This window comes from Protopterus annectens, chromosome 7.part0 (genome assembly GCF_019279795.1).
Source record: "Protopterus annectens isolate FY-2018-M chromosome 7.part0, PAN1.0, whole genome shotgun sequence".
Lineage (NCBI taxonomy): Eukaryota > Metazoa > Chordata > Ceratodontiformes > Protopteridae > Protopterus > Protopterus annectens.
In genome coordinates, this window is record NC_056739.1 from 245,584,950 (window position 1) to 245,605,286 (window position 20,337).

Sequence of the window (20,337 nt, forward strand, 5' to 3'; positions counted from 1 at the left end):
ATAGGGAAACTCCAAACACCAGATCCCATGCAGTTTGGGTTTGTAAAAGGTAGATCGTGCCTGCTCAGCCTGATAGACTTCTTTGAGTCTGTCACCAGAGCTGAAGATGAGGGCAAGGTAGTTCACACACCCTACCTAGATCTTGCCATGGCCTTCAACACCATCCCTTACTCAGGAATAATAGATAGACTCACTAAACTAGGCATAAACCCCTATGTCATAAGATGGGTTGCCAACTGTCTCACTGACAGAACCCACACTGTGAAAGTAGAAGACTTCATATCTGACTACCAACCAGTTACAAGTGGTGTCCCACAGGGATCGGTCCTAGGTCCTCTCCTGTTTGGCATCTACTTCTCTGAAGCTCAAGCCAACACAAAAGGACTCTGGCTGACCATGTTCTTAGATGATTTCAAACTGGGAGCCATTACTGATTCTCCAACTGATGTAGACATTCTACAAAAACGCCTCACTGACACCAATGACTGGTGCCAGAACTGTGGCCTTAAGCTCAATGAAAAAAGTGCACTGCCATTCCTTTTGGGAAAAATTGGGTGCCCAAAAACTACCATATAGGCGGTAGTCCACTAAACACTGAAGGTGTGATAAGAGAACTGGGGAGACAGTTTTACAGCAACCTCTCCTTTGATAACCACATTGCCACTGTACAGCAAGAAAAGAACACTGTCAGGGTAAGGTATCACCTCCCAAAAAAAGCACAAATCCAAAATCAGAAGAGGTTGATACTCCACAACAAACGAAGCAAACCAGATGAATGAAAAGACAAGTCCTTTATTCAAATAAGTAAGCGCTTTCACGTTGCTTGAAACGCTTCATCAGACTTCAACAAATCATAAAAATTTAAGTCAACTTATATATAAGTGAAGCACCAATGAAAAACACATTAGCAAGTCACATGCAAGTTACAAAAATACATCATTGCCTTTCCATAAAAATTACATAAAATAAAACATATAAATATATATATCATAAAAAATCTCATATTAATAAATGAATAGTAGAAGTATAATATTAAAACATATTAAGACATATATTAGTTAGTGAAACATGTTACTACTATTTAATGTTTCAAAGGTTTATCTAATAAAAATGGTCTTAATGAAAATTTATCATTAAGACCATGACCTTTATTCGCAGATAGCTTAATTATCCACTTTGCCTCAGCTTTTTCTGTCTTATTGCCAATATTACCAAGTCTTTCTGTCTCTGTTAACTGTCCTATTACTAAAAATCTAAAGGCATGTGTGGTGTCATTTTGTAGTACATGCTTGGCTAGGGCATTCCCTTCATTCTCTCTATGTATAGCATACAAATGCTCTCGTATCCTTTCTCTTAAGGTTCTATTAGTCTTTCCTATATAGAAACAATAACGTTTTATGCAGGATGCTAAATAAATCACATTTCTTGACTTACAATCAGCGTATTCATTAAACTCATATTTCACACCAGTATCTGGATGTATAAAAACATTAGATTTCATTATATATATATATATATATATATATATATATATATATATATATACACTGGTTACAAGAGCGACATGCAAATGTACCCTTTCTCTCAGAGAAGATCTTATTTTTAGGCACTCTCTCATAACAAAGCATACGTTTTAAAGATTTAGTGTTCTTATAGCTAAAGGATGGTTTCTCACCCACTAAGTCTTTTATACCATCATCTAACTGTAAAATGTTCCAATGTCTCTTAATAATGTTGACAATAGAAGTATTATTATTAGTAAAGGGTATCACTAGTCTCCTCTTATCATTATTTCCTCACTATAGGTCTCTCATCTATGCTGCCTTGTTTCTTAATAAAAGGACGTCCTAGATGTGTACGTTCAAAAGTGTCCAATGAACGCATATCTCTATTGCAATAGCCTCTATGCCTAAAATCACTTTCTATAGTTTTTAATGCATCAGAGAAAGCCAAATCATCACTAGTTATGTTAGAAAAATGTTTCACTTGATTACTCACAATGTTTTTGTGTATATGATATAGCTGATGACATCAGCAGTGTCTGTTGAAGACATGAGGACAGTGTACCATACGCTGTGGTAAAATACTTTGTAAACATCCACCAACAGCTCACACACACCAGGTTGACTGAAGTGAGATTAGAACCCCTACCTATCTAATCTTATAAACTACAGAACACAGGACATAATGCACATTTCACAGTGCAAGTCTGACTTTGAAAGGACTACATTTGAACTTAAAGTAGATGACATCAGTAGGCCCTGTGGGGGGGGGGGGCAGGAGGATGGAGGACTGCTAGACTTGGATGCCTGTACAAGCACAAAAGCATAACAAGACCAGGCTATTTTCCAAGGCAGTGTTGGATACATAATCCCACTCTTCTTTATGGTGACAGACATGCACACACTCCAAGTTGACTGCAGTGAGATTAGAACTCCTACCTATTTAAGCTTACAGGCTATAGAACACAGGTCTTAACACATGTGCCACTGCACAAGTCTAATTATAACATGATGGAATGTCTACTTATAGTAGATGACATCATTAGGGTATGTAGGGAACACCAGCTTGGGAGTCTTACATAGGCACATCGCTCCTTAGTGTCATCTGAGGCTAGTATACTAACAGTAGTATACTGCTTAAAGGTCATAGCTGTATAATAGCACAAGTCTCTTATTAAGTATATTTGGATGCTTGCCTTTGGCAGTGCAAGCCAGTAAGCACAACTACATGGTTGTGTCCATGAGGGAGCACACAACATTATTTATTACACCTTTTATTTGTGTTAGATGTATGTGTTGTAGAATTAGGGGGATCCCATGGTTGGTCTGATTATTGTTGAGGTTGGTTGTAAGTAAACACATGGATTGTTTATTCATGGCCTGTACACATAGTTATACTGTGGCCTCAGTTTTCAATGTTTCTGCATCTTGGAAATATAGAAAAGTAAGAACACAGTTCTATTTATGGGATGTAATAGTTATCATACCTCTCAAACTCTTAGACCAAGAAATCTGCACAAAGCCATTATTAATATGGTCAATGTTTAAATATTACCCTTACACAAACCTACAATGTCAATGGACTAACAGGATTTGCATTGGCATACATTTTCTGAGGGGTATGACATCCACAAATGAAATGTATGTCATTATCATATGACTGAATTCTTAGTGATTTAGCAATAAAGTTAGATAAAACAACAATTTATGGAGAACAGCCTACAAATATTAGGTAAATATATGGACATTCTTCATAAATCTGTATATCTGAGAGGTATGATAGGTATAGTGAAGATGCAAGGATTATTGAGCTAAGCCTACATGCATGCATGTTTCACTCTTCTGTTTGTGTGTTGGTAAGAGTGGGCAAACGTGAGGCGCATTGATACATACAGTCTTTCTTTTATGTAATGTATAAGTGTTACTGCAGTCCACTCCTCTCAGTACTCCAGATCATGATTTCACAATTATTCTGAGCAATATATAACTCTTATCTGAATATTTCCTTTTTTCTGTAGTTGTGCTCTTTGCACAAAAATATTTAAGCATTATTAAAACTGCTGTCAGCATGTGATGCATCATGCAAATGTGTACTAAATATATATACTGGTTAAAACCGTATGGGACACAGAGTCACAGTCTGTAAAAACAAATTATAGGAAACACACCTTCAAAAGTTCAACTTATATCAGGATTTGAACCCTACACAACATTACAGCTTCATCAAGCAGGATGACTGCCTTAGTCCTTTTGGCCACAGAAGCTGCTTTCATTGCTACAGTGATTCTTCACACAACCACCTTCATAAAAATGTACACTGCTATCAAACCATGCACTATATATTGTACAAGTACTTATATGACTTATATTTGGACACAGACCAGTTAGTAGACACAACTCTTGTCATAATTATGACTATAACTATACATCTCTCTGTCTTACAATCCTGTTTTTGTGGGTGGGGGAAAAGATATATTCACTGTTAGTATACAAAGTAGACAGAGATAAGAAACTGCAAAGGACTGTGGTCACTTCCTAACTTTTCTCTCTTGCATGATGTAACAGAATTTGGCTGTGGATGCAATGTGTGTGTGTTTCATGCCTGATGCATAAAAACTACATGAGGTAACATTGTAGTAATATAGGTGTGTGTACTCACATGTAAAGTTATCTACAAAAAGCACAATTATACATTTGCATTCTGTAACAAGATAAGACATATAGAAAGACATGCATTAGTCTAGGTTCAGGACTTACCTTGCAAATGCATCAGTTGACAGAACATTAGTTCAGGACTGACTCTGTATGATGCAAGCAGTACACAGCCAATACATGTATAGATAAAGATTGAATGAGTTGCCTACATCAATTTTAATATATGTATGTGAATAGGAGGAAGATATTCGATTCTAGGTGGTCAGTGCACATGCTATGTGTTGTCTCTTAGCTAAAGCAAGGGCATACTGACCATGCCTACATCTACCTACAGGCACAGCAGCTGGGAGTTCCTCCTCCAAGTCCTCCTGTGACTGTGGCTATGGTGACCTACACATTGGTAGGGAGATGTGTACCCATTCCCCTTGCTGATCCCATTGAAGCTGTTTCTGCAGGATCATATTGTGCAGCATAGCACAAACTGTGAATATTTGTGTACATGTGAGTGGAGTATACTGTAAGGCTCCACCGGATATATCTAGGCACCAGAGCCGTGACTTCAGAAGCCCAAACACACACTCTATGATGTTCTTAGTTTGTGCATGTGCCTCATTGTGGCATTCTGCCACGGGTGTGTGTGCATTTCTGATGAGTGTCATCATCCACAGTTCCAGGCCGTAGCCAGCATGCCCCAGTAAACTGCCCTGTGTGATGTCCCCAGTAACATACATCTGATACAGCTGTGATGTGTGCCAGATATGGGAGTTGTGATAACTGTCAGGGTTGCCAGCATACACATTCAAGATAATCCCCTGGACATTGCACACAACTTAGCAGTTGATGGAGTGGTATCCCATGTGGTCAATGTAGATTCTACCCTGTTCACCAGGTGGTGCCTTGATTGTACATGAGTGCAATCTATCACACCTAGTACTTCAGGATAGTGCACTACATAGTAGAAGTGTTGCATATTGCTGTTTCTAGCCACAGCAGTAAGGGGAAAATATATGTGTTCACTGGCATGTATGAGCATAGCATCCAGAAACTGGTGGAGTATCCTGGATGCTGATGCCTGTGACGTCCCCATCATGTCCTCAGTCGTTCTTTGAAAATTACCTAATATTCTGAGGGGTACACATACCTTAGTTTCCACTGGGATGGGTTCTCCTTGGTTGGCTCTGGCTCTGAGTTGAGGCCAGCAGAGCTCACAGAGTTCTTGTAATCTGTCCCTGTCCACCCTGTAGTCCTCTACAATCTCCACCTCATGTAGACCCTGGTAGGTTACCCTGGGCCTGAACACTCTTCTCCTTCTTGGCCTAGGCCTATTGTCAGCAGCAAAAGCTACACTGACTTCAGCCTTGAACTCGTACAGTTGTAGAATAGCTGAAGCAGCCCATAGCATTTTGTCAGTTAAAATTTCCAAGTCTGTACTCCAATGTTGCTGAAGTAGCAAGGGAAAACCAGAATAAAGGCTGTATGCATACTTTATACATTTCTTGATTTATTACTAACATCTGGTATTGGCTACTTTAAATGACATTCACCTGCTTAAGATGTAATTACCAGGATTTATAACTCCTGCTGCAGTGAACAGTTTTGTGCTTTGCATACTGACGTGCAGCAATGCACAACTATGCATAATGACAACAGATCATGTGAAATTTTGTACTATCATCCCTATTGTCATGATACGTACAAAATACCCTCAGTACAGATAATAGTACCTCACTGTGCGCAAGACTATCTGCACCATAGTCCATCAGCTAACAACTGGTGTCACAGTAGTATGTAAGCAAATTTCCCTAACTACAGAGGATTACTAGAGTGCAGCCCCACTTACCAGGTTTGTGTGCTGCTCATCAAGGCTCACCACTCTTGATTGAATGTATCCAGTTTCTATTCTGGAATGTCTTGGTTGGACATTTGGATTTCAGCACACATTACAGTTTGAGCAAAGCGTGTTTCAACAAATCTACTACTTTGAAACATCACTTACATAATAACCATGCTGACAACTTGGAATCAACATGGACAGTAGCAGTGTAAGCTGGGAAACAGCATGGGAACTAGGATTTAAAGCACATTGCAGGGTATTATTGTATCTGTTGTCGCAATATATCATACTGTTCTTTGAAATTACAATTATTTTAATAATTTTCAAATGCTTTACATGTAGTGGTTCATTGCACAAATTTCTGCTAAAATTAAAATATGATATAATATTATATAATTTAATATAATATTTATAGTGATATGAAACACATCACTGATTCTTTTGCACATCCTTGGCCATCACATGTGTGTTTTTAGATTTTTCATGGGCATTCTGTCCATATTATAGACTTCTACATGACCTTGCTTCCATGTAGGCTACTGTACATGGAAAATTTTCACTTACACTTCCAACATGGACACAAAGCCTACACGGTTGTGTGTAGGGTTTCTGGATCTCTCCACCATGTTAGTTTGCCTCATTGGCATAAAATTCAGTTACTTATGCTGAAATTTGCATCCCAAGGAACTTTACGTTAATGTGAGTGAATGTGTGTGATTGCTTGCCGCTACATGGATTTTACTGAATCTAAAATTCGATTTGCCCATGTTTGCATCGTGCTGCACCTTGAACATAGTAAAACTTACCATAAACAAACTCTACAACAGAAGGAAAAAACTGTTGCAGAAAAGGGTGAAATACCAAGACTGGAAAAACTCCCTTGTCAGCCTCAGCAAAAAACAGAGATCCATCATTAAATCCTCTAAAGCTAGCTATGAAAACAAAACTGTTGCAGATTCTAAAGACAACCACAAGGCATTCTATAGTTATGTCTAGAATCTACATGGCAATATTCAGATCTGCTCTGAGTTACAGCACAATGGCAATACATATACAGAACTAACTGACATTGCCAACATATTGGCAAACAGGTTCTGTGCAAACTTTACCCCCCTTTCACTCCCTAAAGGGCCTATCACAATACCTGAGGAATGCCAAGTCCCTATTATCAGGACTACACAGATAAAAACCACACTGTCCAAAGCCAAGAATACACCTTCCATGGGACCTGATAATATCGCTGGCTGTGTTCTACATGAATTACAAAGTGAACTGGCACCACACCTGAGAACCCTGTTCAATGACAGCCTCATTTCAAGCTTTGTACCTACTGAATGGTGGACTGCTATGGTCACCCCACTCCACAAAGGGGGAGCGACTACAGACCCTGGGAACTACTGCCCCATTAGCCTGATGAATCTGGTATGTAAGGCTATGGAGCGCATCATCATGAACCTTATAAAAAAGACATAGGGAATCTCCAAACTCTGGACCCCACGCAGTTTGGGTTTGTGAAAGATAGATCATGCCTGCTCAGCCTAATAGACTTCTTTGAGTCTGTCACCAGAGTTGTGGATGAGGGCAAGGTAGTTCACACACCCTACCTAGATCTTACCAAGGCCTTCAACACCATCCCTCACTCAGGAATCATAGATAGACTCACTAAACTAGGCATAAACCCCTATGTCATAAGATGGGTTGCTAACTGTCTCACTGACAGAACCCACACTGTGAAAGTAGCAGACTCCAAATCTAACTATCAACCAGTTACAAGTGGTGTCCCACAGGGATCAGTCCTAGGTCCTCTCCTGTTTGGCATCTACTTCTCTGAAGCTCAAGCCAACACAAAGGGACTCTGGCTGCCCAAGTTCTTAGATGATTTCAAACTGGGAGCCATTATTGATTCTCCAACTGATGTAGACATTCTACAAAAAGGCCTCACTGACACCAATGACTGGTGCCAGAACCATGGCCTTAAGCTCAATGACAAAAAGTGCACTGCCATTCCCTTTGGGAAAAATTTGGTGCCCATAAACTACCACATAGGTGGTAGTCCACTAAACACTGAAGATGTGATAAGAGACCTGGGGAGACAATTTGACAGCAATCTCTCCTTTGATAACCACATTGCCACTGTAGTCAGAAAGTCCTTCTATGTGGCACATCTCATTACATAAGGTTTCTCATTCAGGAAGAAAGAGGGCATAATCCTTCTCTACTCATCCCTCATTAGACATATTATAGAATACAATGCCTCATTTGATATGTACCTCACTAGACACCTACAACAACTGCAAAGGCCATAAAAATGCCTCACTAAGCTAAGACACACCCCATTATTCATAAACACAACACATAGACATCCATGCATATAGACACACACACACACACACACACACACACACACACACACACACACACACACACACACACACACACACACACACACACAAACACACACACACAGACATCCACTCATCAACAAATAAGCCCCACACGGCTGATTGCATTCAAAAAAGTGCTCACCCACATATGCTTCAATAAGCGCAGACATACACACACACACACACACACACACACACACACACACACACACGCACACACGCACACATGCACACACGCACACACAACACACACACACACACACACACACACACAGACACACGCACACACACACATAAAAACACTCACATTCACATATCCAGACTCAAAATTACCTACAATCCTTCCCTAGGACTGTCGTTTTCCCAGTAGTTAGCGTGCTTGTCTTTGGTATTGGAAGATGAAATGCTGTGAGCTCTACTCCCATTACAGATACTTTTGTTAATTTGCCAATTCTATTATTGTAATGCAAACATAGGTGTGGTGCTGCAGTCCTGAATATTCTATCCTTTGGCTAAGGTGTTAAACAAAGGACCCATATGCTGAGCTGATTGTAGCTCAGGTAGATGTAAAAGATCTCATGGTAGTTATTGAAAAAAAGAGCAGTGGGAGTACCTTGTTACCTTGGAAAAATTTCACCTAGTCATTGTAGATACTACCTTTGGGTCTCCCACAGAAGGAAAATACGGTCTTAGTGGGATCAAAACAGTCAACAAAATGTAAAATAGTATGACAATCCAGGCAGATACACAGACACACAAAACTTAAAAACACACACACATGAAAAAGTATTCCTGCAAATTTCATTCATGTCCATGAATATAAAAAGTGTACACACCCTTGCTAAAATGTCAGGTTTTTGTGATATAAAAACATGGGACCACAGTAAATCATCCCAAGACTTTTCCTACCTTTAATGTGACCTATAACCTGTACAATTCAATTGAAAAACAAACAAATCTGTTAGGGGAAAAAATATAAAAAATAAAAATCATACAATAAGCTAGTTGCATAACTGTGCACATCCTTAAACTAATACGTTGTTGAAGCACTTTTTGATTTAATTACAGCATTCAGTCTTCTTTGGTAGCAGTCTATCAGCATGGCACATCTTCACTTGGCAGTATTTGCCCACTCTTCCTTACAAAAGTGCTCCAAATCTGCCAGATTGCGAGGGTATTGTGTATAGCCCTCCAGGTCACCCCACAGATTTCTTTGGTAGCAGTCTATCAGCATGGCACATCTTCACTTGGCAGTATTTGCCCACTCTTCCTTACAAAAGTGCTCCAAATCTGCCAGATTGCGAGGGTATTGTGTATAGCCCTCCAGGTCACCCCACAGATTTTCTATTGGATTAAGGTCTGGGCTCTGGCTGGGCCATTCCAAGACTTTAATTTTCTTCTGGTGAAGCCATTCTTTTGTTGATTTGGATGTATGCTTGGGGTCATTGTTGTGTTGAAAGGTGAAATTCCTCTTCATCTTTAGCTTTCTAGCAGACACCTGAAGGTTTTGGGCCAAAAGTGGCTGGTATTTGGAACTGTACATAATTCCCTACACCTTGACTAAAGCCCCAGTTCCAGCTGAAGAAAAGCAACCCCAAAGCATGATACTGCCACCACCGTGCTTTACCATGAGGAGAGTGTTCCTTTGGTGATGCAAAGTGTTGTTTTAGCGTCAAACGTATCTTTTGGAATTGTGGCAAAAAAGATCAACCTTGGTCTCATCAGACCATAACACATTTTCCCTCATGCTTTTGGGAGACCTGATGTATTGTTTTGCAAATTTTAGCCGGGTCTGGATGTTTTTTCTGTGTAAGAAAAAGTTTCTGCCTTGCAACCCTACCCCATAGTCCAGACATATGGAGAATTAAGGAGATTATTGTCATGTGCAGTACACAACCAGTACTTGCCAGAAATTCCTGCAGCTCAAGTCTCTTAGCAGCCTCCCTGACCAGTTTTCGTCTTGTCTTTTCATCAATTTTGGAGGGATGTCCATTTCTTTGCAACATCACTGTTGTCCCATATTTTTTCCACTTTTTATTGACTGTCTTCACTGTGTTCCATGGTATATCCAATGCTGTGGAAATTTTTTGTACCCTTCTCCTAACGGATACCTTTTAATAATGAGATCCCTTTGATGCTTTGTAAGCTCTCTGTGAACCATGGCTTTTGCTGTAGCAGGCAACTCAGTAAATGTCATGAAAATTCTACTAGGCAGCTGAACTTCATTTGGGGTTAATCAGAGTCTCTTTAAGTGATGATAGGTGTGTACCCAAGAATAATGAATGTTGTAATTAAATCAAAAGGTGCTTCAACAAAGTATTAGTTTAAGGGTGTGCACACTTATGCAACCAGCTTATTGTACTTTTTTGTATTTTTTATATTTTTCCCTAACAGATTTGTTTGGTTTTCAATTGAATTGTACAGGTTATAGGTCACATTAAATGTGGGAAAAGTTTTGAAATGATTTATCATGGTCTCATTTTTTTATATCACAAAAACCTGGCATTTTAAGAGGGGTGTGTACACTTTTTATATCCACTGTATAGCCAAGCACATACTAATGCACCACATCCACACTTCTCCAACATACCTGTACCACAAGTGCTCCCACAGGAATCAATGGCTGACTGAAACATTTTTATGGAGACCTCATTTTCCTATGAACTTATAATTCTAGTCAGATGGCTCACTCTTCCTAGCAAATTGGAAGCTGTGGACATTTCTGGGAGAAAACACAAAGTTAATTAGCATTTACCACTCCAATGGACCACCACATTAGCATACATATCTATCCAAGAGACCACACCCATGAGGAGGAAACCTCACTATCAGACCAGTCTCTGAATCAGAAAAGCTTTATTTGTTGTTTTCATTTTACCTTATTCAAGCATAAGAAACGATTATGTCATGTACGAAGTTTTCTGTACCTACACATCAGTATATCAGCACAAAAACATTCAGCACTGCAGTAGTATTGTGCATAATATAAGGCATTACTCATACAGTGATTGGTTTGAGAAGGAAACCCAACACTTCAAAGTACTGGCTGATATGCACTTTTGTAGAAGATGAATGACAAGGGGATGAAAACAGAGAGTCAGTTTATATATTAATGATGCTTTTTGTGCTTGATTCTATGTCACTGTTCTAATAACTGTTATTTCAATCACCCTTACTCCAGCTAACAGACCGGTAAACTCTAAGTTGGAATCATCTGTGTAACTCTGAGTCTGAATCATCTGTGTAACTCTGAGTTGGAATCATCTGTGTAACTGAGTCAGAATCATCTGTGTGGCAAACCGTTGTGAAATGAGTTGCTCTTGTTCATTCTTGTTCTGTACAACAAACTAATGATTTCAGAAAAATACTGGTAAAAGAAAAAAGTTATTTTTGTGTTGGGGGTTAACCTATATATTTTTTTTAAATTACTCTACAAATATTTTAACTGCTACAAAGTTTGAGCATGTGTCATCATAGCTGCTTCTTCTGGAATTTTATTTTAAGTATTTTGAACAGAATTATTTTTGCCTGAATGATATGGTGTAATGGCACAGTAACCTTGACATTTTAGTGAAATGTCAATAGACCGAATCACAAGTCATCATACTGATGTTCAAAAGACTGAATAACTCCCTGATAAAGAATAAAGATATATGTATATATATATATATATATATATATATATATATATATTTATATATATATATATATATATATATATGTGTATATATATATATATATATATATATATATATATATATGTGTGTATGTATATATATATATATATATATATATATATATATATATATATATATATACGCATATACATATCAGTGGTTCAATAACAGAATGTTGAAACTCACAAAAAAATCTTTTCAATTGCCAGAACTGACTTTTGGAATTTGGTAATGTCATTATTACAGAATGTCTGAAATCATCACCTCGACATCCACATTCGACTGTATTCGAAATGTCAGGAGCAGAAGTCAGACCCTCAGGCAGTTGTGCTAAAGCTGCATAGGAACTGTTTGTCTACAGCACATGTTTTTACAGTTTTGCAGGATGCAAGCTTCCCTGTGCCCCCACACCCCCTGCATATTATGTATGCCAACTCTGAGATCATGCCGTGAGAAAAAGGGTAAATTTCCCATTCTCCACTGTAGTGCGATCTGTTATCAGAACATATATCCCATATTAGTGAATGCACAGTAGCATTCGCTGATGTGGTTTTGAACATTTCCTGATTGGCATTATGGAAACTGGAAAACATGCATTCCAGCATCCCAATTTCACATAAGTTCTGTTCTACGTATTGATAGTCAACCTGCATAAATATATATATATATATATATATATATATATATATATATATATATATATATATATATACAGACATATACATATACCCTTATGTACTGACTCTGAGATCACACTGCAGTGGTGAAAGGACAAACTCCCTTTTGATCAACTCTTCTGTCTTTTTCATACTTCAAAATGCCTCATAGATGTCATGTCACTAATCCAGTAGCACATAAGCCCCTTTGAATTCAGTGCACAGGACACGATTATTTCAGTTTAAATATCACCTATGTCTGTATCGTTAGCCCCTCTTTGTCTTTTCTCAAGCTTTTGCAAAGCTCAGTATGGCTAATTAAATACCAAATTTTGCTTTGTATGTTTGTTTCTCTCTACACATTTTATTGTCATAGGAGGATAAAGGCCTAAGTATGACTCAGGCCTTGGTCAGGTCAGTGGATCATCTATAGCTTGTAGTGATTAGTTCTAGTGGCAGTGGGAGATACCAGCAGTTCTGGTAAGATAAAATATTACTGGTTATAGTTTTAGCTGGTTTTCCTTGACTCTTTCATCTTCCTATTTAATTTATATTGCAGAGAGCTGCACTGTGGAATAAATCAAATTCTGAATTCAGAGCTTCTCATTTTCTGTTCAATTTCCTTGAACATGAAGAAATATATGAGGATGCAGTTGCGTCATGTTTCCACTGAGAAGCATACTTTTGTAGTTTCATGCACTGATAATCTTGAAATCAAAGATATTTTGTCACCCTTGAATATGAATTTCTTCAGTTCTATTACATATTTCTCCAGTCTGACAACATATTGTATCAGGAGATACCATAGATTTGTCTTACCTCCAAGTATACATTCCAACCATACCTCTCAACTGTACAGAATTTTACAGAATGTCCAGATTTTGGCCTCATATTTTGGTCCATTTTTCATAAAACTGTGTTTTTTTGGCAAATTGGTGGTTAATCATTAAAGATTGAAGTGAGAAAATAATGACATACATTTGAGTTTCAGACTTCATATCCTTCAAAAAAGTCATGCTAATATAAAACCTGCTATTCTATCAACTTTCTGAATTTGTAAGAGCAATATTTAAAACTTGTCTGTAATCTGGGGCCTTTGTCCCACTTTTATTAATGGCTTTGTCCATATTTGTTGTTCTAAGAGGTTGAGAGGTAAGATTCCAATGGCATTCTGTAGATCAGTTGTTTGCCTTGTGACATTAAACTCATTGCAGCTACTTCATTAGTATTGACAACAAATACCCATATGCAATACAAAGGTGTTAAATATTTGTTATAATTGTTCATATTAGAAAATTAGAAAATGAAGATCAAAGCATTAGGGCTGAAATTTGGAGACCATATCTGTACAGTTATTTTCCAGGAACATGAAGGCTTACTTGGTATGGTCATCTTAATGATGCTCAGCTCTTGGAGTATCTTACTGTTTTTAGGCTGGCCTCTGGCAACACTGTGCTCATTCCTTACTGGCTGACATTCCAAGATGAATGACTCCTATCTGTACTAATTGTCTAGTGCTGCTACTCAAGAAAGCTGGCTTTTCTTTCTAATGATGGGTTCTTACGTGCCCTTGTTTACTGCAGCACTGTATAAAATGAATTGGTATAATAGAGAACCAATCTTATTCTGGATATTTTTTATGAATGCAAATATTCTATCTTAGCTAGATTAGAGGAACAAAGTGATAATGTTATTTTTTAATCTATTGGAAGTATTACAAAATATGTTCCCATATAAGAACATCCATCTAAATCACCACCAAAACAGGCAAATGTGGCTTTAATTTAATATCCCCTTTAAAGCACAATAAGTTAGTGGTTCAATATTCACTTTATTGCTGTGTGGGGAGAAAAGAATCAAAATGTATAAAGTGTTCCGTTTGATATCCTCATGATGTTCTGAAAAAAGAAAATGCAATTAATATATATTTTAAATTTTTTAAGGCACGCTTTAGATGAATGTTACTTTAAGTTGTATACATGATCTTCTTCTTCTTTTGGATTTTCCTGGCTAGGGGTCACCACAGCAGATCACCTGTCTGCTCATGATTGGCAGTAAAGTTTTACAGTGTCAAGTTACCAGCCCGGTGCCCAACCTTCCAGAGAAAGCACGCACATACGCACACCTAGGGCCAATTTAATTTAGAGTGCCCAATCCACCTACAGCATGTCTTTGGGATGTGGGAGGAAACTGGAGCACCCAGAGGAAACCCACGTGACCACAGGGAGAACATGCAGACTCCACACAGAAGGCACCCCAGCTGAGGATCGAACCAGAGAACCTCTTGCTGTGAGGCAACAACGCTAACTGCTGCACCACCGTGGCCGCCCATCTAGTAGAACTCTAAAATGGCATAAATTGTTAAGTTGTATACATGATAACATATATTATTTCCTGTTACCATTCAGGGCATCCTTGTTGTCAGTTCTGAACAAATTTGGAGACATATTTATTTATGTGAATATTAGATTTCATTAATTGGATTTTCCAAATGGTAAGGCACTTCATTAGTGTCCCAGAAAAGCTCCAGATATGAATGCCTGATGCACATCTACCTCTCTACTGACAATGTTGCTATCTACTGATAATGTTTTTTATAATGTAAACATATTATTTAATGACTATGAATCAGTGTCTATATTAGATATAGGGTATTACCCTGCCCAAGATTGTTTATTTGTCTCATTCCTGTGATTTTCCTAGATAAGATCACCATGACCATGAATAGAATGAAGTGGGTAATGGTAGAAAAAGGAAAAAAGAAAGAAAGAAAGGAATGAAAAAAGAATTATTCTAGAAAAGTATTTCAAAGCAAAGATCAGCTGAAAACAATAACATAATGCAGGAGTTCCAAAAACAGGCCAAAACATCTTCATTTAGAAAAGTTCACTTTATCCTCTTTTGGAAATTTCTGTTGCTGTTATTTATTTTTTTAATTACTTTTTAGCTTTTAATGCTAAGATGTACAATTAAGGTGTTAGGACTTCATCGTTTACATGTGTTTTCAAAAGAAAAAGTAAATATGCATGCATCGAAACAACATAACCTAAAAGTTAAAAGAATAATCAACGATAACCATCATTATCATACTATTATTACATTAAATACCTTAAACTGCATCATGTTTGACAGGAGCTTGATTATAAATGTCTTGTGTTGTCCCAGTACAGGACAGCTCAATGAATGCCTACCTGATTGGTTGGTAACTTCACCCACAGGACAAGGAATGCAATCAAAGCAGCAAAGTGGCTTTCCTTCTTGGACAACCATTCGATGTCCCGGAGTACAACTTTCACTACACACTGAGCGAGGAGTCTAATAGTCAAATAAAGTATTTACAGCATTAGCAATCATTTGAAAGGGGATATATATTCTAAGTTAGGTTATAAGACAATGCATGCATTTATAGTTACATTTCTATGCCCCTTACTGTAGTCTGAGTAAAACATTTCCTGAAATAAAGGGCATTAAAATATGTAGAAAAAAAAGTCAAGCCTATCTGTTACTAATAAAGATAAACTATATCACCAAGGGTAAATAATAGAAAAATGACTTTCACTGTCGAAGCCAACTGAATAATTTCTGCCTTATGTAGAACACAAATTCACACTTGATGTACTATTATTTTTCATTTATTGGCATTACCTGCACCCCATGAGCTTTGGAACTTTGTATTTTCCTTTTAATCAAAGCTGTGTTGTTGACGTGGATTGAAGCAATAATGGCCATGATTTAAACTGGTATGGTTTGCTTTTCAGTGCAGTCCCAATGTTGTAGAATGAAATGTTTTGACATTATATTTCAAAGTGAAATAGAGTTTTTTATGTATTCTTGTTATATTTTTAAATGTTATATAACAACTGACAGCAAGGATAGCATAGTTCATTATGAAATGTTGCTTTTTATTATCTGCTGGACTGTATGTATCAAGTATAGCCTGTACTAATTCTATTCTGCATGCATAGTCTTCCCCCGCATAAATTTTCAATACTCATTAGCCACTCTACCCATAAATAGAAATAAAGGGACTGCTCAATTTGTATCAGGATACTGTGCTAGAACCCCCCCCACACACACACACACACACACACACACACGTACATATATACATTGTTCCTCGCTTTACAGTGTGCTATGTCATGAATTCAACAAACACCAGTCACTAATTCAGCTAAATTTGCCAAAATAATGCTACATTATTCCAGCTTCCTCTATGTTATACGTATATTCAAGAATGAAATAAACTATACTTTAAGGTAATAAGCTTATCATGTCTATGCCTAACTCCAAGAATAGATTTGTTTAATTCATGCATTTTTCTCAACATTATCTAGCCCTAGTACAGGTGTCAAATAAACTGCAGAAAATGATCTTTCAAAATGTGTATTACAATGTAAAAACATGATAGTTATTCAACAATTGGGTAGGTCATCGTGCTATTATATTTAAAGTCTCTGCCTGGAGCTGCACATTGAAAACATTGATTTTTGTTTATTTACCCCTTTATGATGCCTTTTTATTTGATAATACTACATAAACAAATTATTTACTTAACAGTTACTAAAGCCAGTCCATCTTTCTTTTTGACTACAAATATATGCATTGTAAGACTTCTTGAATCTATATAGTTATCCATACACTGAAAAGGTTGCACAGCCTGAAAACCAAACCAAGAAAATTTGCACAAGCCCAGAACAAAAAAGTAAAGAGCAAACAGCTCAGCTCATTCAGGCAAAAAGAAACTGGAAATAAAACAATACAAATCCTTCATTATTGCACTCCATAATACACATATATGAGACAGGAGCCTTATAAATACAGGCTGTTCAACATTTTGCTCAGATGTCACTGGTGAAGATGCACTCAGCATGAAAACAGGTTTGATGGCCTTATTCTTCTATTATGGAGTGGAATAACAAAGGATTTTCATCATTTTACTTTCACTTTGTTTTTGTCTGAATATGCTGAGCAGTTTGTTGTTTATGTGTGTGTGTGTGGTTATCTCATCCTTGATTGTATCTTCTGTGATAAAATATAGTCACCTCAACTCCTCCTGCCATTGAATAAGTTCTTCTTGGATAGTTTCTGATTATACTGTTTAATTATTCTTATTTGTCATTATAAATTGGACCACTAATGTTCCTTTAATTGATTAATAATTGCAGGAAGAGATAATCTGAGAAAAATCTCATGCTGTTTCCAGCCATCCCCACTGTCCAGGAGCAGGCTGGCTTAGGTGTCTGCAGTTGGTGACAAGGTTGACAAACAAAACAACAGAGTCTAAAGGCATGACAGGAGAAGGTAAGGTGAGGAGAGATGGAGTAATGGCATCATACTGAGGCAAGCTGGATAAACTGATCAGCCAGGCCTACACTGTAGAGTCAGTAACACAAGGATGAAAAGCATATAGAAGACAATTAGATTGTCCGTAAGGGAAATAGTGGGAGATGGAATGAGGGTAATATCCTGCAGGACCAAAAAAGGTTGTACAGCACAGTATTCTGTATGCTTTGGCAGCATGCGGATGGAGCTAAAATATGCAGTCTTTGAAGAATATTTCAGGTTGCTCAGAAGTACAATAAAATTGTTCCTAAAAGACCAAATTCAAAAGTTTGGTACATAAATAGGGTCATAGCTCAGTTTTCCAGGGTAATACATTGACATGCATTAATGTGAAGTGTGGTAATGTTTAATGTATATAAATGGGTCTGCTGTGCTGTTATTGGGAATTGTCTATTTTTGCCTTATCTAAGCACTAAGAAGGCAGCATGCTGTAAGGGATGCTTTAGAGGGCATGCTACCATTTGTGTAAAGGAGGATAGTTGGGACAGGGTGGAAAAACTTATATTTCCACAACCAAAGGAAAGCAAATTCTAGTTATGGCTGCACAATGAATAAAGTTCTCTCTACTGGCAACACTGTATCACTGGCACCCTAAGAGGAGGTTTATGGTTATTGTAAAGGGTAGCTGTCCTTTAAGCTGAGTCAAACAAGACACCACATATGACACTGTGATCATTGATTGCTTAACATTAGACCACACTACCGATGCCACAATAAAACAACATATTAACTACATCATTACACATTCTGTAACCATTATGTTGCCAGTTTGGCATAATCAAGCCCATTCCATCTAAAGTTTCAGGTCTACGTGTGTAACTCAAGCTGTCTCTGACCTGCTTATAAAGACCCTTAGGGCTTGCCACTGAGCCAAGTGCAACTTGCCTTTGCCAGTACTTAATACTTAAACCAACCTGGCCACAATGTAGAGACTGAAATTCAAGCTGGAGGAAAGCCATAAGAAGGCCGCTAAACTGGCATGGATGCCATGCTATTCCCCTCCAAAGGCCTCTCACATAAAGACACCCCATTAAAGAATTTTGCAACTACAAATGTAATGTCCAAGTTATATAAATCCATGCCTGGGTTGTTCAACTGTGCTCCATCATTGCTATGAAAGTCTATATCTAATTTATCCAAATACTTGTGTTTGACCATGTGGAACCCAATATGGCAGTCTGCCCAAGCCACTCTGTTGTTTACAAAACATTTGGAGATTTGGATGGATGCATTCCTTCTGGCTCCTCTCAAATGTAGTCTCAGCACAATCAAAGATAAGAACAGCACTAAATCAGGATATAGCAAGCAAAGCCTGTGAAGATCAGACAGAACTCTGGCCAAAAAAAAAAAAATTGAGGCTATGGTTAGGTCTTTTCTCCTCAAGATGGAGAACCAGCACTCTAGGTAATCTTTCTTTTGTAAACAACTGATGCCAAACCTCCCAAAACTGGAACCAAGACAACTCAGAAAAACCAAAATGCTAGACTAATGAATTGCCTAGACATAGTAAGGCCTTACTGAGTCTGATTATGGTGGCTGCCAAAAAAAGCAATTATTAGAAAATGGAAATTAAAGTCTAAACCAACTTTACTAGAAGTAATGAATATAGTAACAAAGATAAAACAACTGGAATTGAGATATTTTGAAAAGGGTGGGAGAAAGTTACATAGAAAAAATAGGAATTGTGGGGATAATACATACAGGGAGGCATGAGGTTCAAAAGAAGGCAGGATTTAAATGAGCTGTGTAATGTTTGATTGACAATGATTGGGTAGATTATAAGTGATATGTACAACAGAGCAAACAAAAGCACAGATAGTTGTGGCGAGGGAAACACACAGGAACCAAAGTATGATACAAAATATTTTAATCCACAAAAAATGTAACAAATTTCAAGATAAAATCAAAGGCAAAATCATATGATAATCGCTTTCATCTCTTCTATAAGGAACATTATCTGATAATGACTCACTGGTAACACCACCTTAAATACATCATGTTTCTCAAACCATCAAACTTCCAGCTGTTCTTAAAAGAATATTATTTCATTATTTTATTGGATGGTTCGAAAAACTTGACATAGTTAAGACGAGTTACCATTGGATCAAACTATTTTGCATCATACTTTGGTTCCTGTGTGTCTCCCTTACCATAACTATTTATGTTTTAGATTGTAAGTGATGTATAATGTTTGAAACTAAAATTTTGTCAATTTAGTTTGGGATATATATTGCTTGCAACTAAGATTATGTCAATATAGCTTGTTTTCATTAACATAAATGTATA

At 37.5% G+C, this 20,337-nt stretch overlaps 1 protein-coding gene across 1 annotated transcript in view; it reads right to left on the reverse strand.

Annotated features, from left to right (window-relative positions):
* The window catches only part of LOC122805932 (vomeronasal type-2 receptor 26-like), a 225,905-nt gene that overhangs the window by 145,571 nt on the left and 59,997 nt on the right, over window positions 1-20,337 (reverse strand). The window contains exon 5 of the mRNA XM_044076175.1: window positions 15,900-16,023. Coding sequence (XP_043932110.1) covers window positions 15,900-16,023 — 124 coding nt within the window. The remainder of the gene's footprint in view (window positions 1-15,899; window positions 16,024-20,337) is intronic.